This window comes from Sparus aurata, chromosome 17 (genome assembly GCF_900880675.1).
Source record: "Sparus aurata chromosome 17, fSpaAur1.1, whole genome shotgun sequence".
Taxonomy (NCBI): Eukaryota; Metazoa; Chordata; class Actinopteri; order Spariformes; family Sparidae; genus Sparus; species Sparus aurata.
In genome coordinates this window covers 32,913,376-32,934,472 of record NC_044203.1, presented here as the reverse complement: position 1 = coordinate 32,934,472, position 21,097 = coordinate 32,913,376, and the positions used below count along the sequence as shown (strand labels likewise).

At 39.5% G+C, this 21,097-nt stretch overlaps 3 protein-coding genes and 1 long non-coding RNA gene across 13 annotated transcripts in view; 2 read left to right on the top strand and 2 right to left on the bottom strand.

Annotated features, from left to right (window-relative positions):
* vwde (von Willebrand factor D and EGF domains) overlaps positions 1-4,409 on the top strand; it is a 33,346-nt gene extending 28,937 nt beyond the window's left edge. For all 9 annotated transcript variants that reach the window (XM_030395151.1, XM_030395155.1, XM_030395149.1 and 6 more), the window contains 10 exons: positions 24-119; positions 299-394; positions 508-603; positions 1,200-1,295; positions 1,504-1,599; positions 2,062-2,157; positions 2,243-2,338; positions 2,647-2,742; positions 2,976-3,073; positions 3,664-4,409. In XM_030395151.1, the coding sequence (XP_030251011.1) occupies positions 24-119; positions 299-394; positions 508-603; positions 1,200-1,295; positions 1,504-1,599; positions 2,062-2,157; positions 2,243-2,338; positions 2,647-2,742; positions 2,976-3,073; positions 3,664-3,678 (881 nt within the window). In that variant the 3' untranslated portion in view covers positions 3,679-4,409. The remainder of the gene's footprint in view (positions 1-23; positions 120-298; positions 395-507; positions 604-1,199; positions 1,296-1,503; positions 1,600-2,061; positions 2,158-2,242; positions 2,339-2,646; positions 2,743-2,975; positions 3,074-3,663) is intronic.
* A 41-nt stretch (positions 4,410-4,450) lies between these two features.
* On the bottom strand, positions 4,451-8,788 carry seraf (Schwann cell-specific EGF-like repeat autocrine factor). Its single transcript, XM_030395160.1, has 5 exons — positions 8,411-8,788; positions 7,656-7,751; positions 6,645-6,749; positions 5,144-5,239; positions 4,451-4,783 (listed from the first exon to the last, which is right to left on the bottom strand). Exons 1-5 carry the CDS (start codon positions 8,619-8,621, stop codon positions 4,671-4,673), a joined length of 621 nt encoding a protein of 206 aa, XP_030251020.1. The 5' UTR covers positions 8,622-8,788; the 3' UTR covers positions 4,451-4,670.
* Positions 8,616-17,238, top strand: LOC115568089 (uncharacterized). Its single transcript, XR_003981328.1, has 3 exons — positions 8,616-8,755; positions 13,211-13,364; positions 16,200-17,238. It is a non-coding gene; the product is annotated as an uncharacterized LOC115568089 (long non-coding RNA).
* Positions 11,622-19,696, bottom strand: tmem106ba (transmembrane protein 106Ba). 2 transcript variants are annotated; one of them, XM_030395156.1, is made up of 8 exons: positions 19,568-19,696; positions 17,491-17,701; positions 16,465-16,528; positions 16,167-16,326; positions 15,028-15,168; positions 14,530-14,579; positions 14,395-14,448; positions 11,622-13,321 (listed from the first exon to the last, which is right to left on the bottom strand). In XM_030395156.1, exons 2-8 carry the CDS (start codon positions 17,687-17,689, stop codon positions 13,201-13,203), a joined length of 789 nt encoding a protein of 262 aa, XP_030251016.1. In that variant the 5' UTR covers positions 17,690-17,701; positions 19,568-19,696; the 3' UTR covers positions 11,622-13,200. The 2 variants fall into 2 exon arrangements, with proteins under 2 accessions (XP_030251016.1, XP_030251017.1); XM_030395157.1 differs by having other exon boundaries at positions 17,491-17,697; positions 19,568-19,695.
* Between the last annotated feature and the right edge of the window lie 1,401 nt (positions 19,697-21,097).

Genomic DNA, 21,097 nt, shown 5'->3' with positions numbered 1-21,097 from the left:
GTAAACGTGTGACTTGATTTCAGCTGTGTGCAGGTATCAGTGTGGGAGGAACATGGAGTGCACTCTGCCCAACACCTGCACCTGTAAGGAAGGATACACCGGATACAGCTGTCACATTGGTGAGTGGGAGAGAATTCTGATGGACCGTGACTTGTTTATTTTGTTCACATATTCAAGGAAAGCAAACCTCGGAGTCCCCTGCACGCTGTCGCAGCACATTACCTGTTAAATCACCTCTGAGGATTTTGGCTGACTTATCTCAGCGTCTGATTTCGTTGCCACTTTTCTTCCCTCTCAGCCGTGTGTCGACCCGACTGCAGGAACCAGGGGAAGTGTGTGAAACCCAACGTGTGTGAATGTCCCGTGGGCTACAGTGGGCCCACCTGTGAGGAAGGTAACCTGAGCCCGTGTTCACACCTGTCTTACATCCTGACGCACGCACACACACTGCTCGCAGAATACTGATGAGGGTCCTTGTGTTGTTTACAACCCTGTGTCGGTGTGTAGCGAACTGTGAGCCGCCTTGTCAACATGGAGGCACGTGCCTGGCCAGAAACCTGTGCACCTGTCCCTACGGCTACGTGGGACCCAGATGTGAAATCAGTGAGATATAATCCAACTATTGGCTTGATGAAACCTTGTGCGATCTTTTTGTAATTTGTCTTTGTGTGAGGAGAACGACAGTGACACATTTTTGTTGGTTTGATTCAGGAGGATGCTAATTCTCTCTTGTTAAGAGGTTGAAGATAAGTTTGATACGACTCTCACTTCTAAACGATAGTAGTTTAATGATCTTAGTTTAGCATAAGGACTGAAACTTGGCCTGAAAATTAGCATCACTAATTAGCATCTTATATCAAACTTAATTAATCTGAACAAATCCTGATAGTTGTGGCCATATGTTCAGTGCTGTGCCTGCGTATACCACCAGCAGATTTTAGTTTTTATTAGAGATTGAACAAACAAGTTATTCTGTTTATATCTGTAAGCTTAGACATGCTCATAAGTGTATTGTTCTACCTTTTATACTGAGCCATGTTTAGCTGTTTAGCTCTGCTAGTCAGCTGCTAGGCTGTAGTTTTAAGGTTTAGTGTTCAAACACGAAAGTGGTATCAATCTTCTCATCTTCCTTTTTAGCTGAGTTTCTGAGGTTGGAACATAAAGAGGAAGTGTGCGCGATAATCATGTGTGTTTGTCAGTGGTGTGTAACAGGCACTGTGAAAATGGAGGCGAGTGTGTCTCTCCTGATGTCTGCAAATGCAAACCTGGCTGGTACGGACCGACATGTAACTCAGGTACAGCATCACGCCTGAAACCAACTCACTGTTCCTGTCAAAATGTGACACACATCTCACATTTTATAGAAGACATTTCTAGCTGGCACAGAATTGGATCTCAAAACGATTGACTTGCATTTGAGCCCTTACATTGGAACTGTTGCCAAAACAATACAGTAACTCTTAAATCTGTGGAATCTGAATTTGCTCCGTGTGTCTCCCACAGCTCTCTGTAACCCCGTCTGTCTGAACGGAGGAACCTGCATGAAGCCCAACATCTGTGCCTGTCCCAGTGGCTTCTACGGCTCTCAGTGTCAAATTGGTAACACTGTGATTAAATACTTATCACCCATTTTACTGCGCTGCTGTTCTACCACAGAGAGGGATCTTAGGAAACCATGTTGCCATTTCAGCTATTCGGGGAACCTATCAGGGTTTAAAAGATTCACTGGTGCTCTGATACTGAGTTTTATTTGAGCTCCCTCTCTGATAGCAGCTGCAAAAAAACAGATTGTGAAGAAATATCAGCACTTTAATACAAACACATCAACACAACATGTACTAGAAAGATTTGAGAAGAGGCTGCAGTAGTGAGAATTTATTTTTTATTATGAGGGTTATGTGATGTTTTCTCACCTCTTATTCAAACACATTTATGCACAAGAGGTTGGAGCGTCTGTCAATATGTCTTTGGAAAAATGGGTCAAGTATGATTTATTTATTTCTAGCAGTTGTATGCACATTGCCTCCTGATATCACAGCAGTTTGTTATTGTGTTTCTCAGCTGTGTGCAGTCCTCCTTGTAAGAACGGAGGTCAGTGTAGGAGGAACAACGTGTGCTCCTGTCCTGAAGGCTACACGGGAAAACGCTGTCAAAAGAGTGAGTAAAAAAAAACAGTAATGACTGACCTTGATAATTCCAAACAACAGTAATTCTAATAAATGTGTAAACCAATGTGCTGCAGGCGTGTGTGAGCCAATGTGCATGAACAAAGGCAAGTGTGTGGGACCCAACACCTGCTCCTGTGCGTCAGGATGGAGAGGGAAGCGGTGCAACATACGTGAGTGACTCCAAGTTTTTTTTGTATTCATACCCAGCAAAGACATCCAGGTAATATAAAGAGAGCTTGAACAAAACACACCTTCACTGACGTTCTCCTGCACAGCAGCAGGTGAGGACCACAGTGATCATATTCTATGGTTATCTATAATAAATGAGAATACATACAGTATTTATGTTTTTGATTTATACGCTGTTACCTGTTGTTGTTGTTGTTTACATCTTTGGTACTGCGTCCGGGTCACAGATGCAGAGTGGCAGATTCTGCTGTAGACCGTGTTCACACTTCTCTCTCTGTTCTCACTGCAGCTGTCTGTCTGCAGAAGTGTAAAAATGGCGGCGAGTGTTTGGGACCAAACACCTGTCACTGCCCCGCCGGCTGGGAAGGTCTCCAGTGTCAAACACGTGAGTTTGATCATGAGACAACAATGCAGCGATATAGAGACTCTGACCAGGACACAGCGGAGAACAGGAGTGAACTTACCTGCCATTTCACCTGAAGTTTCTTTTTAACATCGTATAGTTTGTTGTCAAGATAAACAGACAAATATATTTGTGTCATTTCATGTATTTTTTTAAATATGTAATCTTCAGTGTTAACACAACCTAAAATCCTTTGACTCTGATTCACTCCTCAGCGGTTTGTAAACAGCGGTGCCTGAACGGAGGGAGGTGTGTTCTTCCCGACTACTGCCACTGTCGGAAAGGCTACAAGGGCCTCACCTGCGCATTAAAGGTCGGTAGTGTAGTCACACTTCATGTGTAGTGATTGTCTCTGTGTATCTCAGTTGTGTTCCCTCTAGGACAGAATCAAAGTAGCTCCCGCTTGTGCCTCTTAGCTTTACATTTGAGTGATGGATCTTAAGCGCCCCTCTAGAAAAAAAGAAAAGCTCTTCTTGTTGCTCCTACCGCTGAATGTTTGAGCTTCACCGTGTAGTGATGTCTGTGCAGAGTTTGATGCTAGAAGGCTGTTTTCACATTGATTTTTCTAAGTGTAAATTCTTTTTATCCTGATTGTAAATTGGATTTTAAGAGGCGGGCCTACAAGCAATATTTGGAAAGGAATATCTTTCCATCCGGATGGTGAGTGGAGTCTTTTAGGATTCCGGAAATTCGTTCAGAACAGCGAAAAAAAAAAAAAAGATGCTCAGCTCTGTGATTTGAAAAAAAAATTACGCAAATATGTAAGAGGCAGTAACTACGTCTCTACCTTCTCCATCATACTGTAAAAAACTTTAGATTAAAAGGCATCAACCACCTTGGATATATTTGAAAACATGGCACGTGAAATCTACTTTTATTGAATTCATGTTTGCACCTTTACAGGCTTCACAAGCATGATGGAGAGAGATGAAACAATGGGGTGAAAGACGCTACAAAATGCACAGAGCAAGAAGAGAGCACCATAAATTGTAAAGTGTGTGTGTGTGTGTGTGTGTGTGTTGTTGATGGATAGTGGCGTGTGCTTGTATGTGTGGCTCTGTGCACATCTGAAGGCTACCAGAGGGACTTGATGTATTGCACTTGTCGTTGCGTCCCTGTATATCACTACCTCAAGGCTCAAAGTGACACACATCTGTTAAGTGCATCTGCAGCTCACACGGAGACTTTACGCAGATGTGTGCGTGTTGCTGCGCGGCGTTATGTAAAAGAAGTAAATGAAAAATGAATCTGTTTCGGTTAGGAGTCATTCAGACGAAGTAGGTTGTTACGAGCGAGGTTTTAGTTTTAGGTTTTTCACACGTTAGCAAACGATAGCCTGGTTAACATTTACCAAACTGATGTTCACTGAAAAATACAAAGTATGCTTTATTAGGTTTGTAACCTGTTTTAGACTGAAGACTTTCATACGGATTTGTTGCGTTTTAACAAACATTGCATTTGTTTTCTGTATTGCTTTTATTAATATATTGTTTGATTTGGCCTGTTTAAGTTATGGACTTTTATCTATTTACACTGATACTAAGTATATATGTTGAAGTAATGAGAACGTGTTTGAGTTTATGTAGGGTCAGCACCAGATTACAATACAGTACAAGTTCCATGTGACAAAATAAAGAAAATGGAAACTATTGCTATGTTTTTGTTTTGTTAAATGAGCTTTCATATCACGTGCAATCCACTTCACTTTATTCATTTAATCACACAAATCCGTACAGTACAGAGCATGTTGGTACAGTAAAATGAGAACAATGTTTCTTAAAAAAGAATTACGTATAAAAAAATGTCAAAACTAACAATGTTTTAGCTAAAAAAAACAAAAAAAGTATCGTCCTCATCAACACAAAGTCCCGTACCGGGCCTCAGTGACCTTTGACCTCTGCAGGGTCACATTAGTGGGACTTTTTCCTCTCCTCGCAGCGAGGGCCAGAGAAAGGGGGGCGGCAGCGGCATTTATCTGGAGAAATACATTTCCCTCCATTCAGGCAGGGCTTAGCACACACAGCTACAGCCGAGAGACAAAAACAGACAAAAGAAACAAAGAGCGTGTTTTTAATCATTTGTAAAAACCTCAAGTCAGCTGTGAGGAGCTTGTAAATCCTGACACCACAGAGTGTTTCCATGTCACATCTGGAAAAGCACTACGCTGAAAACTTTACTTCAGCAGACGCTTGCATGCAATTCATATCATTCTGGGCGGTTTGGCAGGCTGATTCCTGAACCATTTATCTTCACAGTGAGATCCAGGGACACACAACAAAAACAAAACAAAGTTTGGAGGGGCAGGAGAGGCAGACGAGAGACACAAAAGAAATGATGCTTGTAGAGTGCATTGTTGCGTACGAAGGGCTTGGTCTTTACTCACCAGTGTGGCAGGCACCACCCAGCCATCCCTCCGGACAGCTGCAGATTCCTGGAGCCACACAGATTCCCCCGTTCCTGCAGCCTTGAGGACAGATCGCTGCACAGGGAACAAACCATACAGAGACATTCTCAGCATGCCAGGAAACAACTGAGCTTCAGCTATGAGACTTTAGAGATAACGTCATTTGGATGAGTTAAAAGAACAGTCGACACATTATGTGATTTATGTACTTTCTTGGAAAGGAGTTGGGTGAAGAGATCTAAACCCCTCTCCCACCGTAGGCTGAGTGTGCTGATGTGCTTCGCTTAATGTGAAGACTGGGAACAAGGGAACAGTTAGCCTGGCGTTGTCTGAAGGTTATACTAATGAAAATGTCATATATATCCTGTTTGTTTAATCTGTTATCTGCCTACAACAACAACAGAAAAGATGTTTGAATATGACAAGTTGTAGTTCGACAGATGCTGGACTATTTTTTTTCGGCCGAGCTAGCTGCTTACCCCTGTTTGCAGTTTTTATGCTAATCTGACAGAACCAGCTAGTAGAAAGTGAAAACAGCATATATGTGTCTAAAAACTATTACTTTAAAACTTTATAAAACCCCAACATGTCACACTTTTTTACACTTCAGTTTTTATACAGATTACTGGATTTCCTAGCCGTTACCTAAGCTAACCGGCTGAAAAAATTAAATAAGAATATTTTTTTAAATGTCAGACTATTCTGTTAAAACCTTATGAAACACCAACTCGCCATTTTAAATAAATACATTTTACAGATAAACTGAGTTTTAGAGGAGCTGGCAGGATTAATGTAGTTGCTAGCTGTTTCCCTTTATTTCAAATTATGTGCTTAACTTAGCTAACCGGTTAGCTGTAGCTTCCTTTTCAATGTCGCCCTACAGACAAATGAGTGGAAAAAATCTTCGTATCCAACTGTGGGCATGAAAACAAATATGCAACTTTTTTAAAAATGGCGAACCATTCATTCGAAATCTCAGTCGTTAGAGATGGAACCAAGAAGTAAACTCAACGTGGGAGCAGAGGACACAGACACTTTAAAAAAAAAAAAATGTTTGTATAGGACAAATGTCTATAAATGGCAGTGGTGGTTTTCATGCCAGTTAGTTAATGAGCCAGACAACTTAACACCACTTGTATTGACACTTCAGGAGAGTAAAGTAAATCACACAAAGGCTACATTTCTAAACACAAGTGCTTCAAAACCTCTCTACAGCTTTGATTCTGTACTTCAACTGCAATTCACTACCAAGAACGTCTCAATCATTGTTCACAGGCTGTGGATTTAACAGCCACTAAGTTACATGACATGCTGTGGGGGGTAAACTGAGTGTTGCTTCCTGTCATGTCTGCAACTTGGAACTGGAAAAGCATTTAAAATGTTTCGGTGGGCCCGGCTTCCGGCTGAGAGACCAAAGGCTCCATTTGGTGCATGTGACCTGCGGTGTTAACAGGGTAATTAGACACGGCTATAAACAGACCCTCTTGGCATTTTGAGCCCGTCCAGCTCGAGGGGCAGATGCACTTGGCCACTCCGTTGACGGCGATGCATTCCCCTCCGTTCCAGCATCCCGCGTCACACGTCACTGCAGAAAGACGGAAACAAGACACACAGATCAGCTGGATTGATTTTAAAAGTATAGCCTATAATGTGGTCATGGTTCATAATACCCCAGGATCAATCCCTCTGTAAACATTAGCACCCTCTCCTAATCCTTTTGGCTTCTTGAGCCCTGAAAATAATTCTGTGTCGACTTCTTCAGACACCTTGTCACTGTTTATGCACGTCTAGCAGCGTTTACTGGGTTTAATTTTATTTTTAGAAGGTTATGGATAAGAGGAAATCTGGAATAAATAAACATAATTTCTATTTATTTATCCCCTGTCCCGTTTCAGATTATTTCATCCTGTATAGCTGTAAAACACTGGTCTTAATGATGTTTCAAAGAATTGTCCACTGACAGGACCAGAACTTTGGTGGAAAAACAGAAAACCCTGATATTTTTCCCCTTAGAAAATATAATATGTCTTAAACACCCCACTTTATGTGTGATGTGACTGAAATACTCCAACATAAAATCCTGAGAACGTGACCTCAGCCTCCTCAGTGGTCGCTAAAGCCTTCCTCATACAGCTCATTTAACCTTTAGTCTCATTTACGATGACATCACATAAAGGTTGAGCCGCTGGAGACATTTTTACTGCACTCTTGCTGCTGCAGCTTTGTTCGTGGGAGACAAAAAAATGAATAAATCAAGCTGTTCTGCTTTTCTGAGCGGAGGTGAGAAGGAATCTGGTGCGTGTCTGGAGAAAGAGGATACAGATCTACTGTATCACACCGAAGATGTGAAATACTACAGGATGGATCCAAAATAAAAGCATGAAGGCTGGTTTCTATTCTTAAAAAAGTGAAAACAGCCTTCCAAAAGTTCACAATAACTAAAACCAACCAGATGTTTAATTTACAAGTCAGCGCAAACACACCATCTTACCTTTGTGACAGTATCTTCCTCCAAATCCAGGAGGACATCTGCACTTTCCAGGGCGAAGACACGCTCCTCCATTTTTACATTTTGGATAGCAGTTGGCTGCATTCACACAGGAACACACACAGACTTAAAACTCAGGTCCAATACAATCTGTGTCAAATATGTTCCACGTTAAAGGTGCACTACGTAGAGAAAGAGCTTCATTGACTGATTTTAATGCCTAAACAAACTGAATAAACAAACAGCTTTTGCTCCGTTAACTTGTGGCGGACCCTGCCACCTTTCTAGCTTCAGACAAGTGTTTTCCTCTGAAAACATCTTGTTTTTATTCAATTATGGAGTAAAATACACATTATTACCTCATTCACATTGTAAAAAAATACAATTCTGAGCTTGAACCACAAAGTCTGACCATTTTTAATACATTAAACCAGCTTTAGGTGGGAAAAAACATTTATAATGCTTTATATTTTTGTTTGTATGTCATTTTTGGGATCATACAACAGAATTTAAGTGCACGCCATTAAATTATGACTCAATGTTTTTATCTACAAATCTATCTATATCTGTGGTTCTTCTGCATAAAGAAGATATTAAACTGAACTGAGTTTTGATTCAATTCAATGAAAAACTTTATTAAAGGGTCACAGGAATACAAAGCTCAATAAATACAATAAAAACCTACATAAATTGGTAGTTTCCAGCATTTAGCTCATGCATGTTAAAGGTGAAGGTGTATTAAAGGTTGGTATCATCACCATACTGGCAGGTCTCCCCCTCGTAGCCTCTGGAGCAGAAGCATGTGTTGTTTCGGATGCAGATCCCGGCGTGTTCGCACGGAGGTTCGCACTTCGCTTTGGGGTCGAAAACGAACCCGACCGCTACCCCGCGAGGAGCGTCCGACCGCGCGGAGCAGACGCCGACCAGAGCCGCCAGGAGCACCGCCGAACCGAGACCTGCAAAACCCATGTTTGGTGATGTGTTGTCCCCTCAAACTTCTGTGAGAGGAAGGAGCAGTGGACGGAGATGGAGGAGGAAAGCACCGAGACGTCTCCACGCCGCCCCCGCTGCTGCTGCTGCTGCACAGTGGGACGCTGCAACAGGTCGGTGCCGGGGCGGGGGAGTGTCCTGCTGTGGGGGCTGGATGTTAGGAGACACTGGGTGTGGGGTGAGTCTGGGAAGTGTTCACAGACTGATAAACATCAGTCAGAATTAGACAAAATATAAAATATATTCGACAAACATTTTTTTTTCCGAAGCAGTTTTCTCGAAACTCAACAGTAACGTAAGGGTACTGCTATATTTTAGCTAGCAGCCGTTAGCTTTTAAAGTTAGCTGTTAGCTTAGCAAACAGTTAACGTTAATTCGATTAATTTAAACGTTTTTCTTTCCCAGAACAGGAGCGCTAACCAGCTCGGTTAACTAATTTATATGATTAACAGTGACATCAATTAAAACAAAGCTTAACAATTAAAAACAAATTTTCCTAATTTGCTTCAAAACATAAAGTAGCTAACAGTTAACCTAGCTAACGGTAACTAGCTTAGCGTCAGTTGGCAGTTATGGACCTTGACTTAACTTGAGGCTAACCGTTGAGATTGTCCTCTCCCAGAATAATTAATAATGGCAGTTTATTGATATATTCACATTTATGGATTACTATGTATTGTGTTGTGATACATTACTCATAATGAGTTAGGCATATATATAAGGTTACATTGACAAAACACACAAAACAAATTCAGCAACCTAACCAATCAAGTGAAACACTAAGATATCGCAAAATCCCCGATTAATTTTGAGAAGTGTATGTATTAAAATGTCCACATTAATAGACTTGTTATGTATTGCTCTGTTTTATACAGTGTATTTCAGTGTAGTTTTTCTGTTTACCTGCCCAGGGACAACAGATGCAAACTAGCCGCAAGCTAACGCTGGTGAAATTACTTTTAATTGTGTGCTGTCCCTGTAAAAATCCACAAAAGACAAATAAATAAACAAGTTCACCATGGATTATTCAGTATATACCAACGCTCTGTAGCTTAACTGTGTAAAAGTCACTGAACCTTTTTTATAAACTCTTCATCCCAAAATGTTTTCAACAATAATGTAGCTAAATCATGGAATCCTTCCTTTGAATATTTCTCACATAGCCTGAATGAACAGCTGAAACATTATATTTGATTGTGTCAAGGCAGTGGAATAGTATGATATTAACAACTTGAAATATAACTATTGAGAAAATTGTACACTAGACAGACATACAGTAAAACAAGGCTAAACACACAAACAGCAGAAAAACAAACCAAAACTTAGACAAGTCAATATTTAAAATAGATGTGTAAACAACCTTCGGACAACAGACCTACAGTTTCAATAATTTCTGCTTAGACTGTTGATGTAAAAATTTGTGTTGTGGTTAATTTGTCTTATGTCCGTTGGGATGGGACTTAGTTTGAGTGGGAATCCAAATTTCTGAAACATTGGTGGTTGATATTATAAAAATAGGATTGGACTATTTGCCCACTGATTGCACACTATCTTGGTTTAATTTGCTGATTGTGTTAAGTCAGTTGTTTGTTTTATTTAATGTGAAAGTTCTTATGTTGATTGTTTTCAGTTGCTATTTGTTCCTTGTAAAAATCAAACCAAAACTACCTGCTCGATAAGTTAATTTGTGAAGACTCATAATGTTGTTCACCTCCTCTGACCACACTGTAGTGAGACGAGGAAAACTACAGCCAGATGAATGTGATGGGCAGAAAAAAGGTTTGCACTAGCTTATTATTTTCAGAAAGCATGACTTGTTTTAAGATGAGCTCAAGTAAAACACATGTGGAAAAACCATTTCCCTTTACCTGGTGAGAGGAAGTGCTCAGTCTATATGAAATGTGGGGTGAGGGGAAGGTCTGCGGTAATGGCAATAACACAACCAAATGAAAGTGGGCCTCTGTACAGTGCAACATGTTGAGTGAGAGCTAACAGGAAAGTAGATTTCCATATGTTTCAAATTGCTTGTACTCCAAACTCCCGACTTTTGCTGCAAGTCTTCAAGTACTGTGTAAGTTCATCATGCTGGCTGGTGGTTACTAGTTTAAGTAAAAGATTACAAAAACATCCCAGGAAATAATTAAGAAAAAAATCTAAATATCCTTGATGAGATACAGAAACTTAAAACACTGTAGGTAGACAAAGGGCAAACTCATTTACTGCCTAGTTTTTATAATGTGTGTTACTTTGGGTCCACATGTATCCCAGTGAAGCTCTGGTCCAAACCACTGACCTGGATCTCAGAGAGGAAGTGAACTGGTTCTTAATGAGCTCAACAGATGTGAACATACCGTGATACACTGGAGACATCATGTGCTCGTAGCTCCAGCAAGAAGTAATTGACATACAATACAGTGAGAGAGATGTATTGAGTGCACAGGACAAATAAAGAGTAATATTTGAGAACACAAGTTAAAATTTTAATTTGCATACTTTTAACATGTAAATTGGGGGAATATTCTTTATGTAAATGTTTTCTGTTTTGTTTTCTTTTATCTTTAAGTAAATATCTGTTTTTTGGACTGCTGTTCAGATTAAATAAGACATTTGAAGATGTTTACTTCTGCTATTTTTAGATATTTCTCAGATTAATATAATCGGAAATATAATGAAATAATAATAAAAATAATGAAAATTATTGTTAGTCGAAGGTCTGCAGTGAACATGCAGATATCAGAATTGGTGATCACATTTGTACTGCTCAAAATGTACAGTGAATAATACTGTGATCTGACATCAGTCATTGAGGCAGACTGTCCCTTTTAACAATCTCAAATATTAAACTATATCATAAATGAACTGTTAAATAACTAACAGTTTGTGGATCTTCAGTGTGTGATGGTGTCGTTCAGCAGACCACTTGGTGCCACCCAGTGTGTACAAAGAACATTACAAGCATACGCAAGAAATTGAAAACAATTTCAAAATGAGTCTTGATTTTATTGTCAGCTTCATGCATGAAAAACACAAAACCACTAATTAACAGAAGTTTTCACATCTACACTGTCTGTCATCAGATATGAAGAAGGGCTGGATCTGGGTGACCAGATGTTTTTTTTTTTTTAATGATGACTGTGTAGACATTGTATTAACAACCTGACAAAGTCAAGCTTTTGCATTTTATCTGACCTGCGCAATTACAAATGAAAAAAAAATCAGAATTTAACTTTAAAATAATTTACATTCAGGGCATTTCTGCATCATGGATCTTCTGTCAGACAAACGCCGTTCAGTAGTTTACATGATCTGTTGGTAACAATGTTCACATGCTTGTGCTGTTATTCACTGATGATAATTATCAGCCAATCCAAAGTGATAATTAAAGTGACAAAAGGGAAGTCATAATAATATCAAACTCAAGAATAACAGTCGACTCATGAGACAAGTTATTGATGGAGAGAGGATTAAAATAGCAAACACATTATTGTGAATGACACCACAAAAATGGGACAACTTCATTAAGAGGAGAAAGTTGCTCCCACACCAGCAATTCTTCTGGATATGAAATGATTTGAAGCAGAAGGACATTTTCTACATTGACACATTTCGGTATTAATAGCCCACTGTGCAGCTCCCACATTTACAATGGAATTAAAAACATGATCCCTTTTACAAAATTATTTGCTTGTACGATGTTAAAGTCTTCACAGTAGTCACAGTTGCTTTAAAAATTACTCAGCTGAATGATTAACAAAAGAGAAGACCTACACTACCCTCACTTAAGCAAAAATTAAGAACTCTAAGCAAAGAAAGCCAAAAAACCCTAAATGAAATAAGATAATACATCATCTATAATGTACCATACAATATCAAGAATCTCATTTTTATGAAACAAAACAAAAAAGAGAGAGGCTGCTGTAAGAAGGAATGAAAAGAAAGGATGAGGTGATAAGGAGCGGCTCAGTGGTTTTCAATGTGTCAAAAAAACTCTTCCTGCACCTCACTTTGCAGTATTTTTAATTAAAAGTGGTATAGAATAGCAGAATAGTAGGAGCGCTGGTGGCTGCTGCATTTCTGTTGCAGTCAAACAACATTCTTATTAATATGTACTTCGGGATAAAGTGCATCATATCTGAAACTATTGCTTCCAGTAATTTAACTGTTGAGGAGTGAGGTGTAAACTTGATGGGAATGCACACCAACAACATGAACATTAAAGTGTTTCCATCTGTTTTGTTGGCACCAGGGTGAAAAATAACTACAAACTTTGAGGCAAATCCTACAAACTCTGGCTGTGGCAGGTGAGATCATCTACCCTAACCAGCCTGTTTGACAAGTTACCAACCAAAAAGCTCTTCTAGATATCACATGTGACCGGCAAAAGGAAGAAAGTGGTTGGGAATTTAAGAATGGATGAGCCGTGTGACTAATAAAGAAAAGTTATGTCCCTGTCCATTATTCCATCGTCACTGAGCAAAGATCTCCTATGTTCAGCCCAGTTGTCTCTGGGAGAATCTTGGTCAAAGCAGCATGTGACATCCTACTTCTTTTGCCTGCTTTACTTATAGACCGTCATATGCTCATGCAAGGAGGTGGTGTTCCCCCCACAGTCCACATACTGGTACATCTCCTGGGAGACCTGCTCCGCGTGGCCGAAGTACGCCGTTGTCACCGTCACCCTGAAAAATAACCCCAGAGTCAAACACTGCATCAGACAACAAGGTGAGAGAAGCTCAGACTGTCAGTCCTGAATCCTGCAATGGTTTTGAAAATCTGTGTAGGAAAGGGGGATGAGAAACTTCCCTTTCTTTAACTTGTTACGATTTGAGTTTCATTAAGTATTTCTTTGGGTCATAACTTTTTTGTTGACTTAAAGGTGCAATGGGTAAAGATTGCCTAAGTGTTCAGGAATGCTCCAAACAAACAGGGGGCAGCATGTCACCAGAGCAAAGTGCAACTGCTGAGCCCTGTGCTTACTGATGTAGCTATCTCTGATGTTAGCTACCAGCTGCCGTAAGTTAGCTAGCTCAGTTTGTCATACAGCTGAATGGCACTATTAGCTGACTTGCTTGGAGCAGCGATGAATGTTCACGTTTGGCATGAGCATTTTTTGTTGATTGACTATCAACAAAAAAATATGAATGACATTTTCATTGGTATCTATGTTCTGATTTTGTTGTTTTCTGTTTCCTGGTTAAGACAAGTGTCACCTTATCCTCCTAAAAGTGTCTGACACAGACTGATTTACCTTTTTAATACACTCAACTATTGTTAGGTGCATCAAGATTAAACCAGCAAAAGACACTTACTTTTGATATAGATGTAAAACCACTGAAAAGCAAGAATAGGCTTTATGTTCTTAGCTTGTTCTTTTCTTGCCCATTTCCACTGGCAATCAGTCTAACGTACACTTGACTTGAAAGCTGTTTTTGACCACAAAGGATTAAGTCATCTGATGAATATTATTTTTGCCTTGGAGAAATGTTTGCTTTGCTAAATTTACAATCTGTCTGAATGTGAGTTTTGACGTGTAAATGAACAAGCCGCCCAAAAGCCCATGTATCCCCTGGTGGTCTGAGCAGGGCTCCACAGCAGAAGGCTGTGTTGCTTCTGGGCAGCTCTTCAGTATGTGTGGTGAAAACAATGTGGGTATGGAGGAGTTGTTGAGATACTGAGATGTAAAGAAAATATTATAATGTGGGATGTAAATGAAGAAATCGGCTCATATTATTGTACATATAGCCATACTTACTGCATCATGACCACTATGTTGTGCACTTTAATGGTTGGCAAGGTGCAGTAGTCACTGTAAAAACAGGAAGAAAGTGATATATGATTGATCCAAGTGTAACCAGTGCATGTTTAGGACTTTTAGCAAGATACTTACAACATATAACTCATATCATCAGCTATGGTAGTGGGAACTGTGTAGTCAATCTGCAATACAAAAACAGAAGAGAGAAACAATATGAGACACTTGCTAATGCTAATCACAGAAAAAAACATATGTAGTTTGGTACTGCTATTCCTAAATTCTGTTTTAGCAGAAGCAGCCAGTAGTCCAGTAGTGAGCAGTGGCACCAAGATCTGTAATGTTACAACATCTAAAGATAATGAGGCTTTAATGTGCTTGAAAGGTTTGTTTGAGCTCTGGATTTTTGCAGAAACATAACTGAAATTTTTAGCAACCACATGACATGGCGAGGTTCCTTTGTGTTCTGATTGCGGGTGTAACAATGTGCTGTTGTGTAGGCTGTGCAAGTCTCAGTCAAAACTGAAATGCATCAGAATTTTGGTAAAGTATAATTATTGTTTTCTTAGCAGACATATGTAACTATGTGATGTTTTTCTTTGTGTGGGAACAGTAAAATGCAGTTAAACCTACCTGCCGCTCATCCAGCGGTATGATCACTGAGCTGTTGTTAAACTTGGCCTTGCCTATCACCGTCTTGGAGAACTGCACTTGGGCTGTGATGTTGGTCACAGATACAGCATAGTAGTTGTTATTGGTGATGTTCAGAGTGCTCTGAATGGAAGAAAATAAAAGGTGTGAGATTCTGGATATAGAGTCATGGATGAAAAAGCCTCAATGATAGCTTTCAAGGGAAAAATCACTGTCATTATTACTTCTGGAAGAGAAATGTGTAAGTCCGTCTTTTGTGTCTGTTATGGTCTCCAAGACCCCTGAGGGAAATGTCTCATCCTTTAACACAGTTTTCACCTGCTATTTGCTAACTTTTTCAATATCCTGTTTGTTGTTTAACCAGTACTAGAACTTTTTTGCTGATAATAACTGCCTGCTGTAGCCTTAAACAGCACTGGTGAGAGCAGTCAGAATGATCCATAAAAAGAGAAGGTTGCGGGTCAGACAAAGAACACATGAGGTGAAAGAGAGCTGTGTAAACTATAGTCCCATTCACAATGCCGTCTGCATGTGGGGAACCTGCTCCAATTCTCCACGACGGTCAGCCCTCCAGACAGCTTCCAGTTTACTGATGGCGATTATGTAGCCTTTTTATGTAATTTAGTGCGAAAAACGTAACTTTGTCACTTTCCAGGATGTTTGGTGGGTCAGGATCTCAATCACAACACATTATAACAGCGTCCATATGATTATAAACCGTTTGCGGATTTAGATTGACAGGGGGACACCAGGGAAACACCTTAAAATCACATTGACGTCATCATCATTACGTGTACCGTCACGCCTCTTTAGGAGCTGCAGCGCCGGCTTTCTGTGTGAATTACACACAGAAAGGCAGAGATGCTATGCTCTGTGTGAATCACCATCGGTGGAGAATTGACGAACCGACACTCCGGATTTAATGCGGCGTCACTGTGTAAAAAGGGCTTATAGCTCAGGGGAACTGCAGAGTCAAGTGATCATTATCTGTGTTTCATCACAATGTGCTGAACATACATGAAGTAAAATGAAATGTTTAACCAAAATACGAGCCAAATTCTCCTACAGGGTATTATAACAGGCCCATTTTAAGTAAGGGTAACATGGCCACACAATCTTACTGTGATGTTGAGATAGACAATTCGTTTGTCCAGGTCGTAGGAGACGTAGGCAGACTTCACTCCCACATAGGAGACATCAATAGAGCGGGGGAATAAGAAGAAGACAGCCAGGCCAGACAGCAGCAGGCACAGTGCCACTGATATTGTGACATACAGCTTTCTGGATGAGAGAGAAAAGAGAAGTGAGACCCTGAAACCAGCTGATGACTTCAAAGTCAATACTGTGTGTTCATTGAGTTTCATCATGCAGACAGCCTACTCAGTTCATCTCAAAAAAGAGCGCTAAGTCTAGACTTACGTCCTGCTTGGTCTGAGCCTTTGGTCACTGTATGGAATCAGAGCCACAAGTTGATTCTCTTGGCCTGTTGAATAAACCAAAGGAGAAAAAAAGCTTTGTCGTGTCACTGTTGGATTGAATATGTTCTAAGATTTGCACTATGCAATACAGTACCACTATTGAGAATATTATCTCAAAGTTGACTTTTCCCCACTTGAAATTATAGATTTTTTCAAATAGATTTCTGGTTTGTAACTGTGGTACAGCAGCAGGAAGAAAAGAGGTTGTTTGAGCTGTGTGCTCTGTAAAAAACAGCAGGTCTTCTAATTCTACATTGCACAAACTGCATGGAATTAGGAAATTGATATTTGATTGTGAGGTCTTTAAGTTAGCAAATGTTGTGGCTTAAGCTTGCAAAGGACGGCAAAATTCCCCTTTTACTCTTTCTCTTTATTTTCTTCCTGTACATTAGTATTTGTTTGCATTATCTCTTATATATAAAATTTGTTGCAGGCACAAAGGCCTGAAACATGTGTGTATATATATTGACTTTTTTGCATTACATTTGGAAATGCATGCACAGAAAATCTGGATCTGGTTTAATTCAAGTTAAAGGTTTCTGGTAGGTAAAAAAGTATTTGTGCTGGATATATTAAATGCATGTAATTATAGAAACCATCATCTTCATTGCAGTATGCACAATGTGTTGATGTCTCATAAAGTTAAATTCAAGTGGGGCTGAAAGATATGATCACAGGAACTGTTTTGCATTTGTGATTGTCTTTTCCTGCCACAGCAACATTGTGGTAAAGGCCAGCACACTTTTACAATTCAACCCTCAAATCTTTTTCTTTTGACTTTTAATAATACCTATGGATGTTTTTTCTTTTCTGAACTGAACTGACTGATGCTTATTTGATCATGAATAAATGCATGAAGTGATTAGATGCTATGTTTTCAGGGGCTTTAAGGGCACTGCTCCTACCATAGACTCAAAATGTTATATTGATAATGGTCATTGAGTGGTGATTATTGACAAAGTTTCACCTCGTGGGATCCTGCCGGTGCCCTGACACGTGGGGCACGTGACGCTGTCCCGTCCAGTGAACTCCACGTAGGGGAACTGGGATACGTCTCCATTCTTTCCATCCTCGTCTGTTTGACTGTCTCTGTACTCGCCGTCAGCTGTTAGTGCGTCTTGACTCTCGTCTTTGTGTTTCGCCAAGAGTGACTGTGACTTGCCCATGGCTGCAGCTGTCTGAACACAACACAAAACCTGGCATGAGGAGAGAGGAACTGCCATATATGTAGGTGCAGCAGGATGTGCTGACTAACCACATGCCACACAAGCACTTGAATGTGAAATTGGACCTGGAGAGATTCCAGAAAACAGTTCCCAGAAGAAACTTCAACTGTTTATCTGTACACGACAAAAGAATCAATGAAATAATTCTGTTGGGACTTGAGAGTCAGATGTTAATGTGTTTTGTCATTCTATACATTTTGATTAATATTTAATGTTCAACATTCTCTCAGATGTAGAAGTTTACAGCTCTTGTCCTTAGAACTGTGCAGTATCTCTCTGCACGGATCAGAAGATTATTATAGTTATTTAAGGATTATACAGTATCACATAACATTATTCGGCATATTTTCTATGGCAGCTGCCTGGTCGGTTAGGTTATTTCTTGGTCAATAAGGCAGTAACACTTGCGGGGAATGAGCTGTTAGTAAATAGCGTATACTGGAATTTAATGATCACATCTGTGGCAGCACTGTAAAATTCATTAATAGGCTCAAGATTTTAGTAAACACAAGGTTTTAAGAGACACTTTTGTGCGCCCATATTCATCTGAAGAAAGAAAAAAATGCCCGAGATGTGATAACAAAGGAGATATTATTTGTCTGTGTCAGATATTGTAAAAGTTATCTTTTAGTTGTTGTATGTTTCTGTGGCATTTTTAGTGCTCAGTGGTAGAGACCAACCAACCATCTGTCCATGAATACTGAACATGACAACAGTTTTGTGGTACTTGTTGCATGTTTCCTTATCATGTCACTCTTTGTGGTTTGCTATTTTTACATAAGCCAGTGGTCTGAGTTCCCTTTTCCACTTATGACAACGCTGCACCATTATTATTTCTAAAACAGATTATTATTGTATGATTACATTATGGTTAATCACTGACAAAATGTAAAGTAGATATTTCAAAAATGTAAGATTATACAGTAAAAGTAGCCAGAACACACTGAGAACACAGTAATCACAAGTTAAACAAAATATGACCTACTTGTGCACATATAATCAGCCAAATGTTGTGAAAGGATCAAAGGTTAAAGTACATAAATGCTAAAAAATGAACTACATTTTACTATCATATATTATTCATAAGTATTACTATGCATTCACGTGTAATACAGTTATGTATTTGTACTTATTAGTTACATATATGTTATGCACAAACGCATGTTCAACAGATATGATGCCTTGTTATGATCACAATATTCTGCACAGTAAGCAGTAACTGAAGCAGTAGGATACAGAAACATGTAATAGATTACTCTCTCCTCTGTGGTGAAGTAGGTCTGGTCTGAAGTGTGTCACAGTGAATGTGGTCAGCCTGGTCAGATTACCAACTGTAACTGCGGCCACAGCTGCCGATGTTGATAACAGCTCACGTTACATTGTGTTGGCACAGACAGACAGGAGATCATGCCAGCATGTAAATACTGAGATGATGCGACAGTTAAACAGCAGGTTGGTGCTGAGAGATGCGGCCCAGGATGTCTGCGTGTCTACAGCCACTTTCAACATTACCCCGGCCGCCATACTGCTGAACCGCAGCCGGGAACACAACGTACCGGCCGGGAGAAAACGCGTATAAGCGCTCCATTCTTACTGCCAGAGGCGATTTTTACTCTTTAAATTATTATGTCTACACAACCAGACAAAGAGTATTTCATGTCGTCGTGGTATTTATTGAACACACAGCACGCATTAACGGCCGCTTATGTGCGCTAAGCAGCGCACACATAACGTTACGTCACCAGAGTCCTTAAATATCCTACAGCCATGAAGCTCACGTTATATATTGTTGTCTTTTAAAATCATTTTCAGTCTTACCTTGATTATATTTTATTCTGACTCGTTTGCCATCCGTGGGCTCGTCGCTGTTTGTTGTGGTTCGCACGCACACCAGTGAAGAATGAGGCTGATGGTACCGCCCCCTCCTCCGCTCATTGGTCAGCCTGATGCAGGGGGACATGTCAGTGTTCACCGTGCACAGCAGAACAACACAGGTGGACTCAGCATTCAGCAGCGAAATACAGTCTCATCAAGAGTTAATGACAAACTCTGGTACAAAACACAATGAGTACACTATAAACCCTGTTAAAAAGAGTCATGTATAAAGTACCCAGAGGTCCTTTTAGAGTAAAAGCAAAAAATATTGTGTCAAAATGTTACCTTGGTAATTCAAACAAATAGTTCAGTAAAAGTCTTAAAGTATCTGATATTAAATAAACTTAGCACTTTGAGATTTGTTTAAATGTGAAGTGCATTACAAATTAAATATATTATTATTATTAACTTAAGTACATGTAAGTAAATCAACTTCAGTATCAAAAGAACACATAAAAGTTAATTTGACATATATTTACATGTATGTATACTGTATACTATGGGTCAGTGATTATCGGCCTGGCCACTTATTAGATCAGATATTCAAAATTTTCTGATTATTGCAATAAGTGTTTTTTTTATATTTGATGGTCGATAAAACAAGTTAAATTAAACATGCCCTCATTTAGCCCTGATGGTAAATGGGCTTTTCCAGCCTACTGACCGCTCAGAGTGCTTTACAACAGTTGTCACATGCACCTATTCACACACACATTTAAACTCTAGGCTGCCATGCAAGAAGAAAAATGGGAGTTTAGATACTTCAACATGCATGACCAACTGCTCTACCTCCTGAGCTACAGCTGCCTCCTGATGCAACATGTAATTGGGAAAGTAACTAGTAACTAAAGTGTGTCAATCAATGTAGGGAGCAAAAAGTACAATATTTACCCCCAAAATGTAGCGGATGAGTAACAGAAAAAATTTCTGTCCTAAAAAACATCAGTATTATGATATTGGATTATTATTGCTTATGTATTAATACTTATTCAGAAAGTGAGGCCAGTTCACATACCTTTATGCCTCAAATTTGTATATTTGATTGAATATACCTAGTTAAATTCCACCATTATTTATTACACAGGTACATGTATTCTATAACGGTAACTGTATATAAAGTGACATGTTATCACTCAATTGGTATTTTATTATTGTAGCTTGTAACAGTGAGGTTTAGGCTTTACTATTTGGTAGTTATATATGCATAACATTTTAGAAGTTTCTCATATTTCTTTTATTTAAAATCTTAATCTGCAACATTGCCTCTGAAATGCATTGAGGGAGCATAAACTAAAACACTGAAAAAGCTCAAGAACCTCAAAGTTTAACCTCAAAATGTCAAACTTAATAATGTAGATAAAGATAGATTAGAGACATGGCAGGGTAGAGTGACTGTAAAATCACAGTTTGTTCCACATACAGACTATAATTGACTGAAGACATTTCTTAGGAGAGTCATGGTAAACACACAAA